The sequence below is a fragment of the Balaenoptera acutorostrata genome, chromosome 4, assembly GCF_949987535.1.
Source record: "Balaenoptera acutorostrata chromosome 4, mBalAcu1.1, whole genome shotgun sequence".
Taxonomy (NCBI): Eukaryota; Metazoa; Chordata; class Mammalia; order Artiodactyla; family Balaenopteridae; genus Balaenoptera; species Balaenoptera acutorostrata.
Window position 1 is genome coordinate 11,439,765 of NC_080067.1, and position 19,554 is coordinate 11,459,318.

Sequence of the window (19,554 nt, forward strand, 5' to 3'; positions counted from 1 at the left end):
ATGAGGGGTATTAAAAATGGCATCATTAGCAACTCGTTTAATGTAACATATTTATTAGGTACCTATTTTGTTTGAAATACACCAAGAAGTAGAACGTAAGAGCCTATGATATTTGTCTTTAAAGATATATATATTTGGGAACTTAATACATAAAAGTAATTAAAAAGTTTGTTAAATAATGATTCAAGTTTAAGATACATCACAAAGTATTATTATGTATGCTTATTAGATAGTATTTACAGGTACATTGTGCTTTTGACCACGTAATGCTAGGCAACTAGCAGCCTTAGACTTCTAGGGAAGATAGGAACTGACATGACCTTCTTTGAGGATTAGTAACAACGATTAGAAAGAAACGACCAAGCAGAACATTCCGTACAACGTAGGAATCAGTCCCATGAACAAAGGCACAGAGGTGGAAAGGCTTTTGGGAGGAGGAGAAAGCACTGTATAATCTAGTGTGACAAGAAGTGAGGAGATAAGAAAGGAGAACAGTGGTTCTCCCACCTTCCAGTTACATGTCCCCCTTCCTGGCCTCCTTATGTGGTTGGGTGGGGCCTGAGACTAGTTCTGACTAATGAAAGTAGCATTCCCCTGTGGACCAGAGCATTTAATTGCTGGTGTGAGACTGTAGTCTGTTCCCCTTTCTGGCACAGTGACCAAGCTGCCTTCAAATGGTGTGTCAGCTCCATGAATCTGGATCCTTGCGTGACTGAGCAGAGCCCTCTGGCCAAGCTATCATAATGCTAATGAGGAATAAAACACTAATTGTTTAAGCCACTGAGATTTGGGAGTTGGTTGTTAACCGCAGCATGTATAACCTAGCCCAGGGGTCCCCATCCCCCAGATCCGGGTGGCACAGCGGCAGGCGAGCCAGCCAAGTTCCATCTGCTGCTCCGCATCCCCCCCATAGCACTGAACCATCCCCCCCATCACTCACATTACCGCCTGAACCATTCCCGCCCCACCCCCGCCGTGTGGAAAAAACTGTCTCCCATGAAACCGGTCCCTGTTGCCAAAAAGGTTGGGGACTGCTGACCTACCCTATCCTGATTGATACAAGGTTGTTAAGGCATCTGGTGGAAATAATAAGGAAAAAGAAGTTTTTAGCTGCGTGTTCTAAAGACCTGACATTTTTAAGAAAATAAGCCCAAGTCACTCCTAGATTTCCACGTAGAAGAAGATTCCACAACATAAACTAATGTCTTACATTAGACATGAAAAGCTAACTTAAGAGCTGGAGAATGTATTAAAACAACCTTGGAAGCAACAAGATCTAGGTAGAAGGAAGATTGCAGGGTTATCATTGGATAAAATAAATAAATGTATTACTTTCAATTATTAGTTACCTCTATCAGCATTTATCAAAATTATCCTGAATTCCTATTTTTTTCTTCTATCCTCTCTCTGGTTATAATGTGATTAATTGGTGACTTGTCATGCATTATCTAGTTAATTTGTATTGTATTTTTACCTGTCTTTAAAGATATTCAGGATTGTATTTCATATTTTCCATACACTCATCTTGTTTTTTCTTCATAAACACATTTTCAGGTCACATTGAAGTAGTGAAATTACTTGTGGCACACGGAGCTGAAGTGACATGCAAGGACAAGAAGTCTTATACACCTCTCCACGCAGCAGCCTCTAGCGGGATGATCAGTGTAGTCAAGTACCTTCTTGATCTTGGGGTTGATGTAGGTGTACAGACTAAGCAGTACAGAAGAATGGAGCATTTCGTGTGTTTGTGATTTTGTTGTTGGCAGAAGTTATTTCAAATTTAAAAGATGATTTCTTACAATAACATGTTTGTCTTTTAATAGTTTTATGTTTAGAGTCCTTTACATAATATACAGTGCACTGATGTCTGACCAAGTTATGAAGTTAGTCAAATGTATTAAGAGGTAAAATATATTCCAAAGGTGAATGGTTGATTGACAGAAGTTTTTCTTTTCCATCACATTCTAGGCCCCGTAGCTTCATTTCAGCTATGGAAACCAGCAGATCAGACATATTTGGATTATCTTCCTAAGTGACTGGGTTATTGTTAGTATTATTTGCCCAGTTTGTCTAATATTTCCTTTAAATGACTGTAGCTGTTCACATTACAGGATATTGGCCAGAGGTAGGCAGGAAAACTAGAGGCTTCTGGCCCATTAGCTGCAAGTGTTCCTTACTGTATGATCTGTTTGGTTCAGAGGGGTTGCTCCTTCATCTGAATATATTTGATTACGGAATTGTGGGATAGCTAAGAATACCTGGAGCTCCCACAGTCCATCCTTTAGGCACAGTTCTGACAAACTCATCTGGTCTTTAAAACACAGATGAAAAGCAGCCAAGTAGAAGGAGAGAGGGAGGTAGTTTAGATCAGCTGCAAAGACAGAAAGATAGGTGGTAAAAAATAAATATTATAAAAAAAAAAAAAAAGATAGGTGGTAATCTGGTTGGACAAAGAGTACGTGACAGAACTGTGGAGCTGGATAGCCTATTAATTTAATTTAAGGACTTTGTGAAGCACTTAGTTATTGAAAATGTAGGGATCAAAAATTCAAACACATTGTTAGGTAGAAGCTTGTAGAGTACAAACAGATGAAAGTTTTATTTCAACTTAGCACTTCCTATAGCTCTGTTTCAACAGAGTGACATAATGCCTTAAGAGACCCTTGATCTAGATAAATGAGATAGCCTTGTTTCTGATCACTGTTTCAAGTCCATTCTGGTGCAATTTTTAAAGCTTATGTTATTGACAGCAAAATTATAAACTCTGGTGAGAGTGTTCTTCAGAAAAAGTGGTCAGACTTAGAGCCGTTTAGTGACATGTGGCCTCCAGTTGCATGACTTAGTTTCCTAGAGCTGAAGTGAGTGACTTAAAACAATAAGTTTAATCTCTCAATGTTTTGGAAGAAGCTCCGAGGGAGAATCTTTTCTGTGTCCGCCACCTTTTGGTGATGAAATCTAGATAGATAACTTGACTAAAGTTAAGTGTTGCATTTTCACTTCCTCTAATTTCTGTTACCGGAGATCTGAGAAAAGAAGATGTTAAATAGAGTTGTGATAAGTTGGGGCCAACCACAAGGTTAGAGGGCACAGTCTCCACACAGGACTGACTTCAGTTTTGATGATTCACTAGAAGGACTCCAGAAACTCACTGAAAGCTATTATACTCACAGTTATGGTTTATTAGGCAGAAAAGATACAAATTAACATCAGCCAGAGGAAGAGACACACAAGGCAGACTCTAAGAGTATTCTAAACACAAAGCTTCCATCGGCCTCTCCTTACAGAGATAGGACTCCTTACTCTCCCAGCATCAGAACGTGACATATGCACATAGTATTGCTAACCAGAGAAGCCCTCCTGAGCTTTGTTTTCAGAGTTTTATTGGGCCTCCACTACATAGGCATGATTGATCGATCAAAATTGCTCATATGGTTGATTTCAGTCTCCAAGTCCACTGATACCAACGGACCCAAAGCCCCTCCCCTCCATCACATGGTTGGTTTATGTGCTGTGGTTGGCCCTGCGCTAAAGACCCGCTGTGCCTGATCCTACTCTCAGGTCCAGGGTAGCCAGCTCCCACCCTGGGCAAGGACACAGCTGTCAGGCGTGCCACAGGTTACCTCCCAGAAGACAGGAGCGAAAGTAAAATTCTTTACCACAGAAAAGTTGTGTAAACTTTAAAATACTCATCCAATACATTTTTTAAGAACTAGAAAGATAAAGACACTTCATTTACATGAATTATTTCTCAGTGTTGACTGTATTTTTTGAGCATATTCATTTTGGTAAAATGTCAGTATGTAGGCTGGAAAATATCTAAAGCCCAAGTTTGTTGCAAAAATGAATTAAATAGAAAAGGATGTCAGTCATTTTTTTAAAAATCTTTCTACTAATCACCAACTTTAATCTTTTGTCACTGTAAATAGCAGAAAATATGCGTGTTTTTCAATATATGTCAGAATTTTCAGTTTGTGTTCATTTTTCATGATTCTTAGAATTAATTCTATGATTGTCCCTTACCTAGAATGCTTTTAAAAATATATTATTTGTTTTCATTTTCCTAAAATATCTCTTGGAATCATTCAGTTTTGTCGTGAAGTAGACATTGTATATATGTTATATTCCCTGAAGCTACAAAATCGTTTGACACCAAAATGTTGTTATGTTCATTATTTTTAAAGAAGTTTGAAATTATAAGCCATATCTGTGTATTTATCCCTGTTTGTTTCTCACTTTAATAATTAGATTTCAACCACAGTGTTGCTAAAATAGCTCACAACGATAATTAGGAAGACTGCTTTAAGATTGACAATTTTTTTCTTCCAATAGATGAATGAACCAAATGCCTATGGAAATACACCTCTTCATGTAGCCTGCTACAATGGACAAGATGTTGTCGTGAATGAACTTATAGACTGTGGTGCTAATGTAAATCAAAAGAATGAAAAAGGGTTTACTCCTTTGCACTTTGCTGCTGCATCAACACATGGAGCATTGTGTTTAGAGCTTCTAGTAGGCAATGGGGCCGATGTCAATATGAAGGTATGAAGTAATATCAGAATCCCTATCTAGTATTTAGGAGTTCACCGTAGTATCAGTAGCTACTAAAAAGGAGTGAATTACTGATAACACACAGATGAATCTTAAAAATACTATGCTGAGTGAAAGCCTTACACAAGAATATATTCATATTTCCATTTATATAAGGTTTTAGAACAGACAAAATTCCAGTTATATGGGGTTCCAGACTCTATAGTTGGGGGGGCAGAAAGAGAGAACAATTGTTGCCTCTGGGAGGAGGGATTGATAAAAAGGGGGCGTAGGGGGACTTTCTCTGTGGTGGTAATGTCCTGTATTTTGACAGCTTTGTGTTATATAAATAAGTGTTAGTCAAAACTCATCAGGTGATACATTTTTTTATATGCCTCATTGCATGTAAATGTTCCCGTAGGAGGTTACAAATCAAACAAATACTGAACCCTAGTTAATGATACGCATACCAAAGTGTTTAGAGGTAATAGGTAGTGATACCAGCAGCTGACTTTAAAAAGCATCACTTAGGGACTTTCCTGGCGGTCCAGTGGTTAAGACTGCACGCTTCCACTTCAGGGGGCACAGGTTTGATCCCTAGTCTTGCGTGCCACGCAGTGTGGCCCCCCCCCCCCCAAAAAAGCATCACTTAATTGCATGGGTGGGTAGAGAGATGGATGTATGATAATGCTCACATAGTAAAATGTTAGTGGTAGACTCTAGGTGGTATGTATATGGGTGTTCACTATAATATTCTTTCAACTTCTCTGTTTTGAAATTTTTCACAGTGTTAGAAAAATTAGAAGACTGATACAGTGTTTTACATATAAGAATAGTTGCTTTTTGGTTTTTTGGTCATTCCCTTTCAAGAGTGAACATTTGAATTTGAGAAATATGTGAAAATTCTGGAGCCAAAATATACGTACCTTTACTGCATAATTCTTTGGAAATGCACATGCAACCACAGTTTTGAACATAACTACTTCATAATGTATAATCATCATTTTATATTTTCCAAGATGCTTTCACTGATTGCTTCTGTATTAATTTATTAATTCATTCTTTGAGCACTTGCCAAACCATGTCTTGTGGTGTAAAGAAAAGAAAACCACAAAAAAAATTGAACCGTTTAGGATTAGTAAAAACATTTAAGCTTCAAATGTTTTCAGAGCTTTCATTGCATAAAATTTCAGCTCCTTTTGTAGGTGTGATGAGCCAGTGTCTTTCAGACTGGTAGAGAAAGGAGTTCATTTTCTTACCTCTCTAACTTTAGAAAATCCTTTAACGATGCCACTGACCCACTCTGACAGCTGTAGCAGCAGCAAGCCCATCTATAATTAGGTCATTGCTCTAAATTGCCCCCTGCCAGCTAAAGGACAAAATTTATACATATCAACCCATGGAAGGAAAGGGCATGAGATATCATAAAGAACCCCTTTCTGGTTAAAATGTCTCTTTTAAGAATATACATTTAAAGTTTTTAGTTCTCAATCAAATCACCTACTAAACTAAAGTTTTATTTTTAATAATTTAAATAACTTCTAAATATTTACTGATAAGTTCAAACTGCTTATTTTGATTTGAAGAATTCCTGCTGTTTGGATAATCAGTGCCTAGAAAAAATATCAGAATTCTTGTGGGGGTGGGAAATTTGTTACTTGTTTCCTCAAAAGCCTAGTAATATTTTTTAATGAAGAGTTTTTCAAAATAAAAATTTTGAAATTATCTTCATATTCTTCAAACGAAAAGATCTCATCAAGTAGCTTTAGTCTCTGTGAGACCCCTTTATGATAAAGTGGCTGTAGTTAAAATTATCTTTGTTAAATATTAAGTATCATGGAATAAGAGGCTTACCTATATCGTTAACTGTTAGGCATTTTTTAGTTTATATGGTGCTGGGTAAAAATTAGGCTTTCTATTTTATACAGTGCCATTTAGACATGACTATTTACTATAATTTGAAGATAATTAATCACTTGCTTCATGTCATTGCCTACGTAGCTGACTCTAGTACCTATGATTATTTTTAAGTCTGTATTTTCTTTTGAAATGTTGAGATGAGAACCAGTTCTACAAGAGGGTCACTTGTAGTATAATGCTTAGACCAGTGGTCCTATTTGAAGTTACCTCCTTAATGATTTAGAAAATTCAGTGGTAGATTTTACACATGACAAGGGAATGTTTTAGCAAAACAGTTAAGATGTGGTGGTTAAGTAGATTTGAAGACAACAGACTATGATGCTGCTTTAAAAATAGATTTCATAAAAGTTGCTTTAATCTTGTCTAAGGACGTATGACATCCTGCTGATGGGCAGTTGCCCAGTTATCTTACCGCCAAGTTCCATTGAAACACATTCCCCAAGTTGTTGATGACCTCTGAGGTACCGTCCAACTGACATTATGTAAAAATTGTTGATAGCAGTGAGTTTTCAACGCATAAGAATGTGCATTCATTCAAGAATATGTCTTCGTTCCTGACACCTATGTTTCCTGTATTTGTCAAATTTATGCTTATCGAATTATTGTTTGACTAAGGAGTTAAGGCTTTGACATTTGCCTTGCAAGAAAAAAATTATATTTGCTGACCCTCAAGTTCTCCTTATCAAGGCACCTTTCTCCTTCATCTTTTCCTCCCATCCCATTCTCTATTTTGATGTTTCTGTCCTTGATCAGGTTGTGGATGACTAGAATTGGAATGTGAATTTATGTTTGTAATTATTCAGTTTATAAGTTTTTAAATTGGTTTTCCTACAGAATACTACATAGAAGTAAAATGAATGGTTTTTAAAAAGCAGTATAGCTCTGGTTTTTCATAACCTTGCTTATCATGAACCCTGCCTCATTGATTGTGTCACTTACCGATTTTTTTTTTTTCCCACTCTTCAAGTGTTTATTCCATAATCAGTTAACTGTAGAGGACAGAAACCCAATTGTATATAGGTTGAAAGCAAGAAATACACAATTTCTCACAATATATCCAGTTGTCAACCCAGATAGCTGTCACACCTTTTCCCACCCCACCGTGTACTTTAAATTTTGGGCAGATAAACAAAATACCCCAAATACTTCTTTCCTTTGTTATGGTCACATGTATGTTTTGATTAACAAAATAATTTTAGGGAAGAAAAGACTTTACCTAACTCACAATAAAAGATATCACCTAACTCAGGCATTGTTTTTCTTCATATTTGGAATTCCTCTAGAATTTCAGAATTTGTACGTCAAACACACATGCAAGGCCAGTCTGGTTTATTATTTTAAATAATTTGGGAAAATAGCTAACGTTATTTGTTACAAATAATTATAAACAAAATAATGTATAAAGTTTTTTAAGTGAATTATAGTTTCTGAAGTTAATTCTAACATTCACTTTTCCTCGGTCAAGGAGGGATTCAGCATTTCTTAGAACAAAAGAATTGTAGCAGTGTGAAATTTTTGAACCGTGGGCAGCACATCCTGGCAGTACCACTTCCAGTGATGTGACCTTGGTCGAATCATTAATATCCTTTGTGCTTCACTTCCCCCACCTGAAATAGGAGTGATACTAAGATTCCACCACACCCACCACTCCGGGCCTTTTTAAAACTGTGGGCATTGAGGTTTCTGTATATTTGTGCTTTATAATTTACATACTAAAAAATTAGTTCATAATTTCAAACAGCTGTTTTACTGCCACAGGCTTCAGTTAAACTTAACGCTTGAGTAATAGTTCAACAGAGTAAAGTTGCAAGAGGATATTCAAAATAAAACTAACAATTACATGTTACAGATATAACAAGAATTTTAAATCTCGTGTGTGTTTATTTCAGAGCAAAGATGGAAAAACCCCACTGCACATGACTGCCCTCCACGGTAGATTCTCCAGATCACAAACCATTATCCAGAGTGGTAAAAAGTATTTCTGTTTGTTTTTTTTCTTAAGTGTAGTAAAAGCATCCACATAATGAATCGTATTGAGGAATTGTCATAGCAGTGTACACATTTTTGACATTTGATATCAGAGCTCATGAAAATCAGATAATGAAGAATTTTAAATGCCATGTACATGTATCTTTTGTAATTATGTTTTTCATTTATTTTTGTCTTGTTTCCCTTAGATTATAAATATAATTTCTCTAGCAGTTAGTGTTGGCTTTTTAAAAACATGCTAGATAGAAAACTCTGCCTTTCTACTGCAAACTGTATTATATATTAAGAAACTCGGTTGCATTTCTCTTTTCCCTTCTGACTATCTTGAACTATTTTTAGCATTTTCATTTATTTTCTGAACTTGTATTCTTTTGCATTTGAATTAGTACTAGGCAGGCTAAACTTTTAATTAAAAAGAACTTTTGGGTACATTAAAGCAGTGTTTTCACAAGCCATGTTCCAAGGAACTGTTTATTAGTAGTCCTCAAGACAATAGCTGTTCTGATTTTGCAGGGAAAGGGTAGGAATAAGCTCATGATCAAATAATTCATAAAGTATTGCATGCTGTCTTCTTGGTGACACAGAGTGTGCACATTAAAGCTTTGGAAAGTCTCACTCTAAAGAAATGTGTTTGATTTTGTTTAAATACAGTGGTTTCCAAACTTATTGGACGCCCAGAACCCTTTTGTAATTTTTAAGTCTGTTAAAATCTTACGCTTAGTTCACAAAATTGCTTTAAGTGTGAAATCTGTAACCCCAGTGCCTGGCCCAGTAAATGTGCTGTGGATGAAATCTGTGGTTAAATTGTTATACCCATTAGTTTGTGCTTGAATTGCATTTTATATCACTTTCCATGTAATGGATTTGACTTGATCGTTACATAGTTCAGTGTCTGATAGTATGTCCTTTATTGCAGGAGCAGTAATCGACTGTGAGGATAAGAATGGCAACACCCCTTTGCACATAGCAGCGAGGTACGGCCATGAGCTGCTAATCAACACTCTAATTACAAGTGGTGCTGACACTGCAAAGTAAGTACTTCCCAAGGTGTTGATGCCTTGTCAGGGAAACGTGGATTTTGTCCTCAATGTAGTACTAATTGCTTGAGCTTTTTCCTCTTTGTATTGGCGATGTAATAGAATAGAATGTTTAATGTGATTTCATTGGTAAACCAGCATACGGTATTTTTATATTTTTTTACCCCAGTTCTTTCTAGATTATGAGTAACATATTAAAGTTTCCATGTAAGATTTTGTTTGAAAGATGGATTCTCTTGCATGCTCTGCAGAAAGAAACACCCTACTTTTAAATTGATGTTTATCATTCTTATGTATGTTTTTAAATTTTTATTACCTTTTTATATGTTTATTAACATGTTTTAAATCTTCTATTAAACTTTCTGTAAATGGTATGCTACTGTACACTTTTTTAAACTTTTTTTTTTTTACATGAAGTTGTTGGTTTAGCCACGTAGATACAAATTTGGGCTTTTTTTTCTCGTCTCTGTACGTAACTCTAGTTCATTCATTTTATAAAATTTAATTCTGTTGTAAAGATTTCACAATTTATTCATTCTCATTTACAAACACAAGTTGCTTCCAAGTTTTTACTATTACAAAAGTTACTGCAGTGAACATTCTTAAACATTTTGCCTTGTGGTAATGATTCTCAACATCGGGGCAGGGGGAATGGGTTTTGCTCCTGAGGCAAATGTCTAGAGACATTTTGGTTGTCATCATTTGGGGAGGAGAGTGTTACTGTCATGCAGTGTGGGTAGAGACCGGGGGCGCTGATGGCCTCTACAGGCACAGGATAACCCAGCCCCCAGCCCCACAGAAAATCCACAGTGACAGTAGTGCTGAGGTGGAAAAGGCCTGCTCTAAGAGGAGAGTAGCTGGATAAGTTAAGTATTGAATAGTTTCTTTTTACTTTATTTAAGTGATTGCATTGTGACGAGGACACTGTCCTGTTCACTTTAGGCGTGGCATACATGGAATGTTCCCCCTCCATTTGGCAGCCTTAAGTGGTTTTTCCGATTGCTGTAGGAAACTTCTTTCTTCTGGTAAGTGGAACCTTCACAGACAGATTATCCCCTTTTACCTCCCCAAACCGCCCCCCCCCCCCGCCATCTCCCATTTTAATACAGTCTCTTTATCCTGCTTTTCCAGAATCACATGTAGATAAGTCCATGTGTGGATCATTTATTAACCCCTCTTAGAATATGTTGGACCCTTTAATTTTAAGATTTGATTTTCTCTTCAGCTCTGGGAAAGGTTTTATTTTTCCAGTGATTTCCTCCTCTCTCTCTTAGTTGGGGAATGGGGTGTGGAATATTTCTAGAGCAGTCCCTTTGTGTCTAGAAGTAAAATATCTTCATTTGCATGCTTCCTTTTTAAGAGCCAATGGCCAGTTTACAATATCTTCTAGGTTTGTGAAATTATTTATGCCATATCTAATTACTGTCTTAAAATACCACATAGTCAGTTTGAAGCAAAACAGGATCAATAGCTTTCTATAAATATTACTACAAAATTATGATCCTTATTAAATGCATAGAATTACGAAATATGTAAGATTTAATTTTTAATGATATTCTATTTCTTAGCGTGTTAGGAAAGTTGAACAGATTTTGTATATTAATACTCTCGATTGCTGAAAGAATTATGGGAAAGTTTCAGTGAAAATTAACATATTGTGAGACAGACACTTCTGAGTTTTTCTTAATGATATCTTTTAAGTGAGGTAATTGTGTTTTGAATGTTTTAAGTGTATGTGTGTCCACAAGTAATCACATACCCATTTATCTATGAAGTAAAATTCTAAAAACCTCTTCTCAGTATTAATCTGCAAGTATCAAAGCACCTATGGCTTAAAAAAAAAGTTTTATTAAGAAATAATTCATGTATCATACAATTCACCTGTTTAAAATTTACAATTCAGTGTTTTTTTAAAGTATATTCACAGAGGTATGTAACCATGACTACAATGGGTTTTAGAACATTTTCATCACCCCCCCCCCAAAAAAAACCCCCTCATTTTCAGTCAGTTCCCCATTTCCTCCCTCCCCCCAGCCCTAAGCAGTCATTAATCTACTTTCCACCTCTGTAAATTTACCTGTTCTGGACAGTTCATAGAAATGGAATCACCCAAGATGTGGTTTTGTGACTGATTTTTTTCACTTAGAAATGTTCTGAACAGTCATCCAGTGTTATAAACATGTATCGGTACTTTATTTCTTTTTATTGCTGAATAATATTCCATTGTATCCTATGACTTTTAAACAAGTACTCTAGCATTTGTTCTAAAACCCCCAATCCTTTAGTGGTAATTTTTTTAAAAATACTGTACATTATTAATCTATTTTCAATTAATTTTTACCTATTTGTAATTCATAGTTTTGTTTAAGATTGGGGGTGTGTGATTTTTTTTGCATTTTTTTAATGTAATACTCTAATATAAAGTAACTTACCTATACTATTATATAAGATGTATTCATTCTTGTAGGATTTGATATAGATACCCCAGATGATTTTGGCAGGACCTGTCTACATGCAGCTGCAGCTGGAGGGTATGTTAACAAAATTTTTACTTTTTTTAAGAAAAAGGTAGTTGATCGTGGCAGGTTTTTTTTTTTGTTTCATAAAATATAAATCATAAAAAAAATATATATATATATATATATATAAATCATAGTGTTTTATTCACTCTGCCCTCATTTGAAAACATGCTTTTATACTTATTTAAACCTACCGATTTCATTATAATTACAATTTCATTACAATTACATCTTCTCAATGTATTTTTCCTGGGTAGGAATTTGGAGTGCCTAAACCTTCTGCTGAACACTGGTGCAGACTTCAACAAAAAGGATAAATTTGGAAGGTAGGGTGTGGTACAGTTCCTCTGTAGAGCCTACTTAATGTTATTTACTTAATGACTTTCTTGACCTTCTATTGTGGCTTCTGAGAGTTAACTGAATAATTCTGCGTCTTTTGCATTGTGATCATGATTCTTTGAGAGGCCCCAGTAAGTAGATAACTTCTGAATATTCATTCTCACCCACAGCCTTCTTCCGGCTGGGCCCCTGCCATAGCCCCAGGCTACCAGCCACAGCTTTACTTTATAAGCACTTCTATACCTCTTGTGATGTCATTCCTCCTCCTCCTCCCATAATTATAGCCATGAAAATATAAAACCGTATGGTACCTATGCTCCCTCAAAAAACTCACAAGAGCTGGAACTCAGTGGTAGTTCTCCATTCCTTCAAGTCATTCTTTTGTTAGAGACTCTGCTGCCTATATTTGGTTCCAGAGCACTAGAAAGAGGGAGGAAACAGGTTACAAATTTATGTGTAATTTTTCTTTCTCCTCTTCTCTAACTCTCTGCACACACCCTGAGCGTGACCCACAGGAAAGCACCTGTGAATGCAGAGTCCCTTTGTAGTCACCCAGCCAATCTGGCAGTCTCACTGTTCAGCCCAGGCCTCATTGTTACTTGCATCTGTGATTGCAGTACTTAAAGCCACCATGATCTACTAAGTTACTTAGAGTAGGAATTGACCCAGAGTCTGTTAGAACCACATAGGAAAGGACAGAATGCAATTTGAAAAATAGAGGTGAACATGCTGTAGTGTGCACAGAAATCTAAATATAACGTACACATGAGACTTATAATGTTATAAACTAGTGTTACCTCAATTAAAAAAGAAATAGAGGTGGCAGTATGAGCAAAATGGTGTATCAGGAGTTTGAGAATTTTATCAGAGTATATGACAAGAGAGGGTGTGTGTGAATCTGTGTCAGTGCATGGGATTGGGCCAGTGCGCAGTAGAATTACGTGTGGTAGGGAATCAGAAGTGCATATAAGAAAAGAAAAGGAAAAACGACTATCTGACCCCATAATTATTTTGAGGAACAGACTGTTCTTATAAGCCTGCTAATTGAAGGAACTAATGACCCACAAAATCAAAAATCACTTTGTTTGACTTTGGCGTGCAGTATTTTTATAGCTAATTTATTTTTATAAGTGTACTTTAATCCAGCATATATTAGTTACTTTGTAGCACTTGATGCATTCTGTACTACAATTAGGGCACATTCTGAGTTTAGAAGCTTGAAAGTAATTCAGGGTTAATTGCATTTTCAAAAATACTATTACTATATTATACTATTATCCAATAAAGTAAAATAATGCTTCACTGTCATTTCACCAGGTAAATATTTTAGAAAAAATTATACCATGAAGACTCTGGACTAAATTTACCTTCACTTGTCTGTTTTCTTCTTCTTCTGTTTTGTTTTTTTTTTTTTTAATGAAAGGTCATGGATCATCATAGTTTTGTAATCTAAAGACAGAAACTCCTAAATTTAGTAACATTCTTTTTCATTTCAGTAACTGAGAAGAAATAAGCTACAAATATTCCATCTCTAGAAATTAACAGTTTAGAGTAAACTCTTCAAAATGATGAACAGTCTTCAAAACTATGCATTTTTTGCTTGAGGAATCTGATATTACTGTGCAGCTCTACCATATAGTTGATATAACAGCATTCTTTTTAATGCTTCTGTATTTTTCTTACTCTTTATTCCTCTACTGAGACAGGAACAGAAGCTGCTACCTATGAAACATCTCTATTAGTATAGGGGAAGCTTTGTTAAAATGAAAGTTTTCTCAGATAGCTAATGGCATTAGGGAGGAAAAAAAATAAGTTTTCAAGTTTTGGAGCAGAATATGAAGGATATCTGTAATTCACTCAAAAGACTGGAATTGTTACTGTCTGGGGACCATGAAGTGATTTAATTGTGTTCCTATCTTATTTTGTATTCTTAGAGGCTCTTTGCCATCTTAGTTTCTCCTCCAAGCTTTCTGTCTGGCCCTCCGAAAGACTTAGGTATATGGCAGAAATCAATCTCAGGCTTTCTATAAATATTTATAACTGGGTAGATCAACTGTGCTCTTGTTTACTGGTTTCTGTCCCTGACTTTTTTTTTTTTTAATTAACTTGGGCAAAAAGATCTCCACTGCACTATGCTGCTGCCAACTGCAACTACCAGTGCCTGTTTGCTCTTGTGGGCTCAGGAGCAAGCGTGAATGACCTTGATGAAAGAGGATGCACACCCTTGCACTATGCAGCTACGTCAGACACAGATGGCAAGTAAGTATCATGTGGTGAGAATGAAGGATTGTTTCTATCTGGCAGTTTTTATAGCAAATTTATATTTCCTTTTTTGTACTTTTTATTATTGATTATCTTTCCCTGATGCTCTAGTAGGGAAAATAAGTTGTTTTCATAATTATTCCTAGTCATCGTTATTACCACCTACTTCTACTCAGCAACCTGCATTATGAACTAATCAGGTAGAAGAAAGATAAAGGTCCCTTTTCGTCCTCCCTTCCAAAAACACATCTTAATATCTATCACCTCCATGTTTTTTCCACCTGGCTTCTTAGAGGCAGCAGTCTTGAGTATATCATAGGGAAAGGGAAAGGCAAGAGATACACAGACAATGCCATCAGAAGATTGAGCAGAGATTGGAATACCAGTATTCTTCAGAGGTAGAAAGTTCATATTTCCAAGGGATCCCTGTAAATTGGTATTCAAATAGGGAATAATTGAACTGGCAGAATCTGGCACATAGTTGGTACTAAATAGTGCTTAAATAAGTAAATTATATAGATAATGGAGTAGTGAGTAAATGTTGTCCAAAAATGACTTAATAAAAACAAAAGAATGAGAGATTTATAAATTTTCATAATTAATGTTCACCCAAAGATGGTCAGACCCATTATAGTACCTTAATGTATATTGCCTTCTTGGAAGAAAATGAACTCATTAGAGACAGAGAAGAAATCTTTAATGTCTGTGGTATTCCCCATGAGTCTGGGTCAGTGAAGGGTAGGAAAAACAAATAATGGTTTCTGGGGAAAGGTTTTATAAAATATACTTCAAGGAAGTTGCATTTAACATAGAACTATTTCCTTGGTTTTTAATGTTTACTTTTTTACCTTCAAAATAAAAAGCATAATTTGATGGTATTACTCACAAATATTAATTTATTATAAATTCTGTAACTAATTTCAAATCCATTTCTATAAGTAACACTTTGTTATGCTGGATTTGTGGCTAAAATCCTAATCTTGAAAGCATTAGTAAAGTATACTATCAGCCCTTTGTATCCACTGGTTTTGCATCTGCAGATTCGGAGGGTGGACTGTATTCATTGTAGGGCTGTGTTCATTTTTTATAAGGGACTTGAGGGTCCAAGTCTACGGTCTTTGGTATCCTCGAGTACTCTTGGCATCAGTCCCCCTTAGATACCGAAGGATGACCGTATTTTCTGTTTGGAGGAGTATATCACTTTATACAATTTCATATATACCAGAATAGTTAGATATAGATAGGTTTTGGGAGAAGCCAAATTATTTGAAGTATGTTTTTGGATAGTAGAGCTTTAAAGAAAATCTCTGATAGAGACTTTGTAAATCAGAAAATATTTTGGTAAACTTGGGTAAGTAGATTGTCCTCTGATTTATAAATTTTGTAATTTCAGGATTTGATTTATAGATTTTCCTAAAATAGATTATACCCAAAATGACTATCACCATCAGAAGTCCTTTACCAGTGTTCCCATAAACCGTTCATTGGGTACTGCCCAGCATGATCTAAGTAAATTCCACTGAGTTCACGTACACACAGACAGAGATTACCCCATGGTCCTCCTGCCCTTATACAATTACATTAAACCTGAATTCTTACGCAGGAACAAAAGAATAACAATGTTCAACCTATACTGTTTGAGATTTGTGGTTTTATTTTAAGCCAGTCTACTTTTTCTTTAGAAGTATACTTAGTACTAAAGTGAATTAAATTGTTAGTTTTCTCACCTAATATAAACTGTTTTGAGCAATAGTCTAGAGCAGGGGTCCCTAAACCCTGGGCTGTGAACTGGTACTGGTCCGCTGCCTGTTAGGAGCCAGGCCGCAGAGCAGGAGGTGAGTGGCGAGCGAGCGAAGCTTCATCTGCCGCTCCCCATCGCTCGCATTACTGCCTGAACCATCCCCCTACCCCGCCCGCCCCCAGGTCCGTGGAAAAATTGTCTTTCGCAAAACCGGTCCCTGGTGCCAGAAAGGTTGGGGACCGCTGGTCTAGAGATATTTATTACTTAAACACTTAATTCTCAGTATCTCCACAAGCAACCTGATGTACCAGAAAGAACATGAGCTTTATCCAAAAGACCCAGCTGAAATCATGGGGGCTTCACATTATACCTCTTTGAGCCTGAGCAAGTAATTGTTAGGCAAAAGCTTCTTTATCTGTAAAATTAGAATGAAGCGTACTTCTTAGAATTGTGGGGAAAACTGAGGGCATGTGTATAAAAGAATCTAGCACTGTTTTTTGGAGCCTCTTTCTTACCTTTGAAGTATCAAAGTCCCAGAGGTCTTGTCTGATGCCATCACTTATAGACTCAGTGATTTGTTCCCTGGGAACCTTCTGGAAACTATTCACTACAGTAACCATTTTAGGATACCAGAGGCATCCTTTCAGTAAGTGATTGTTTTGGAGGCTTAAATAGTAGAATTAAAGAGTTGGTTTATTTTTCTGAACTCCAAGGATTTAATTCCCAGGAATAGGTTGGATAACAAGAGAATCTGGAATAATTCTTTCTGCTGCCAAAGCCAGAGTGAAATATTTTCTAAAAGAAGAAGGAAATTCCCCATGACTTCAAATACTGTTATTCAGTAATGTGTGTTTGTTGGTTTGTTTCTTTAATGATTGTTTAATAATGTCCTGTCAGCATCCCCAGGGAAAGTTGTATATACTTTGGGATTTTTGACACTCTGCCACTGGTTTTCTGCTGTTCAGAAGTGACATAAGTAATTACAGTTCTACTCTGCCTTGTGTGCCTGTCTTTACTTTCAGTAAATGTTGGAAAAATACATGAAATCGTTCCTCCTCATTCTCCTCATCCTGCTAGTCGCCCCCATCATCCTGATGCCTACATTCACTATAGACAGTCATGACTCGGCAAACAAATATACAGTTATTTTCACGGGAGAAACATACTAAATGTATTAAATATTACCAAATAAAGTTCTCTTTGCCATTTGAAGAAAAATAGGACTGGCTATGAGCATGATGGTGAGGACCTACCCCACGCCTGTGTGGTGTGTATAAGACAAGGGGAAGGCTGGGGTTATTTATTGTGATTACACATAAGGAAGAAATCCTCCTCATGCCTTTTCTTCTGTGATAACTACCATTAACAGAAGTATTTCTATATGTTTATGTAGATCATTTCACATCCCTCACAGTGTAATCAGAGTTACGGACCTGGTAAATGTCTGTCCATAGGCTTTTCTGTGTTCATATGGTTATATATACATGTGTTTATGAATGCATAGATATATTTCACCAAGATACACTTTTATGGAGATAGATGTTCACAAAAATGGGATCATATTTTGACTTCTAATAGCATTGTTTATTTTTGTCTGTTTTGAACTTTATGTAAATGGAATCATACAGTCTTTTGCTTGGAACTTTTATAATCCTTAGGTTTATTCCTAAGTATTTGATATTTTCATTGCCAAAATAAATCTATCTTTAAATTTCCTTTGTTGTGAAATAGAGAAATATATTTGACTTTTGTATACAACTTTGCATTCAGCAGCCTTGTTAAACCTGTTTTATGTATGCGTGTAAGACAGAACTGGGTTTGATTCTGGCTCTGCCACTTGCTGTGAGACCTTGGGCAGGTTACTTAACCTCTCTGCACGTTTCATCTGTCAAGTGGGAATAATAGTCTGACCTTAACTCATGGCCATATGAGGTACAGAATATCTGAATTGCTTAGAACGATACCTGACACATTGTAATCTTCCTGTAAGGATTAGTTGTATTTTTTTAAGCTATACTTAGTATCTTTTTTTGTCAGTCAGACACTATTGTATACCGTGATGGGGGAGAGTGGAGTTAGGAGGGCCTCTGGTGACAATGCCACATCCTCTGCCCTGGGCCGAGTGGTCCTCTCCCAGGGCTCTGACCAGCCGTGGGACACATGGATTTGACTCAGTCTGAACTTGCACCAGAAAAAGTGGTAGGAGTTCATGGGTGGTAGGGGAAGAGTAGGAGAAGTTTAAATAGTTTGAAAATCACTCTGATTTGAATTACATGCTTAATTGGGATGAGGATACTTAATTTGTCTAACAAATGAAGAAAACAAAATATTTAACAGTAAGTTTGGTTTATTACTTAGGTATTTAGCCATAAATATTCCTCCAGGTTTTGCATACATGGTTTATTTTAGGGAAATAAGAGAAATTATAGAAAAATCTTCGTTTCTTAATTTTCTGCGTTTTATAAAATGAGCGTGTGTTAACTTTACAATGAGCAAAAAAATTTAGGATTGACTCTCTCCCCTTCACCTCATTTGCAAATCAAAAGTGAGGTTCAGATTTTCAAGATCAAGCAATTTTGTGGTTCAGTATTTTATAAACTCCCAGGTCAAAGTGTCACTAACTCATTAACCCCTGTGCTGAAGCATTTGTAGCATAGAAAGAACACTTGAAGAGAAGACCCAAGGCCTAGTCCTTGCTTTGCCATACTCTAGCCAAAAGATTGGGAGCAAGTCATTTAATTTTCCTGAATGTCAGTAATTTTTTTCATTTGTTAAAGGTAATGCTTACAAAGTAGTCATGAAAATTCATATTGCTTAGCAAAATTTGAAAGGTGTGGCAATAGAAGTAATTTTATAATTATAAATCAACTCTTAGTCTTTGTTTTGTTATAGGAGACCAGTCATCTAGTAATATGAAAGTAGACAAATAATATGATTTGATAAGAACTACTGTATGTATTATGGTTGAATTATTTCAAACCATTTAATGTTGTATACTTGCAACTAGTAAATATAAGTAGTGCTTTGAGACTTGCTGTCCTACTTCAGAAAGTAAACATGAACTTACCTACTTGTTTTGCTTTCCTTAAATAAGTCAGTTTTTTTTTTTTCCCCCAGTACTCATGTATCAGCAAGTTATCTTAAAATAGTTTGTTCCACTGATAGAATCTGTCTTGTATTCAGGTCTCAGTAGGGAGAACTATTTCTGTTTTATCAT

General features: G+C 36.1%; 1 protein-coding gene across 7 annotated transcripts in view; it reads left to right on the forward strand.

Annotated features, from left to right (window-relative positions):
* ANKRD28 (ankyrin repeat domain 28) overlaps positions 1-19,554 on the forward strand; it is a 176,676-nt gene that overhangs the window by 130,481 nt on the left and 26,641 nt on the right. For all 7 annotated transcript variants that reach the window (XM_057545192.1, XM_057545194.1, XM_057545193.1 and 4 more), the window contains 8 exons: positions 1,555-1,697; positions 4,330-4,542; positions 8,340-8,418; positions 9,356-9,470; positions 10,419-10,501; positions 11,944-12,007; positions 12,253-12,321; positions 14,453-14,593. In XM_057545192.1, the coding sequence (XP_057401175.1) occupies positions 1,555-1,697; positions 4,330-4,542; positions 8,340-8,418; positions 9,356-9,470; positions 10,419-10,501; positions 11,944-12,007; positions 12,253-12,321; positions 14,453-14,593 (907 nt within the window). The remainder of the gene's footprint in view (positions 1-1,554; positions 1,698-4,329; positions 4,543-8,339; positions 8,419-9,355; positions 9,471-10,418; positions 10,502-11,943; positions 12,008-12,252; positions 12,322-14,452; positions 14,594-19,554) is intronic.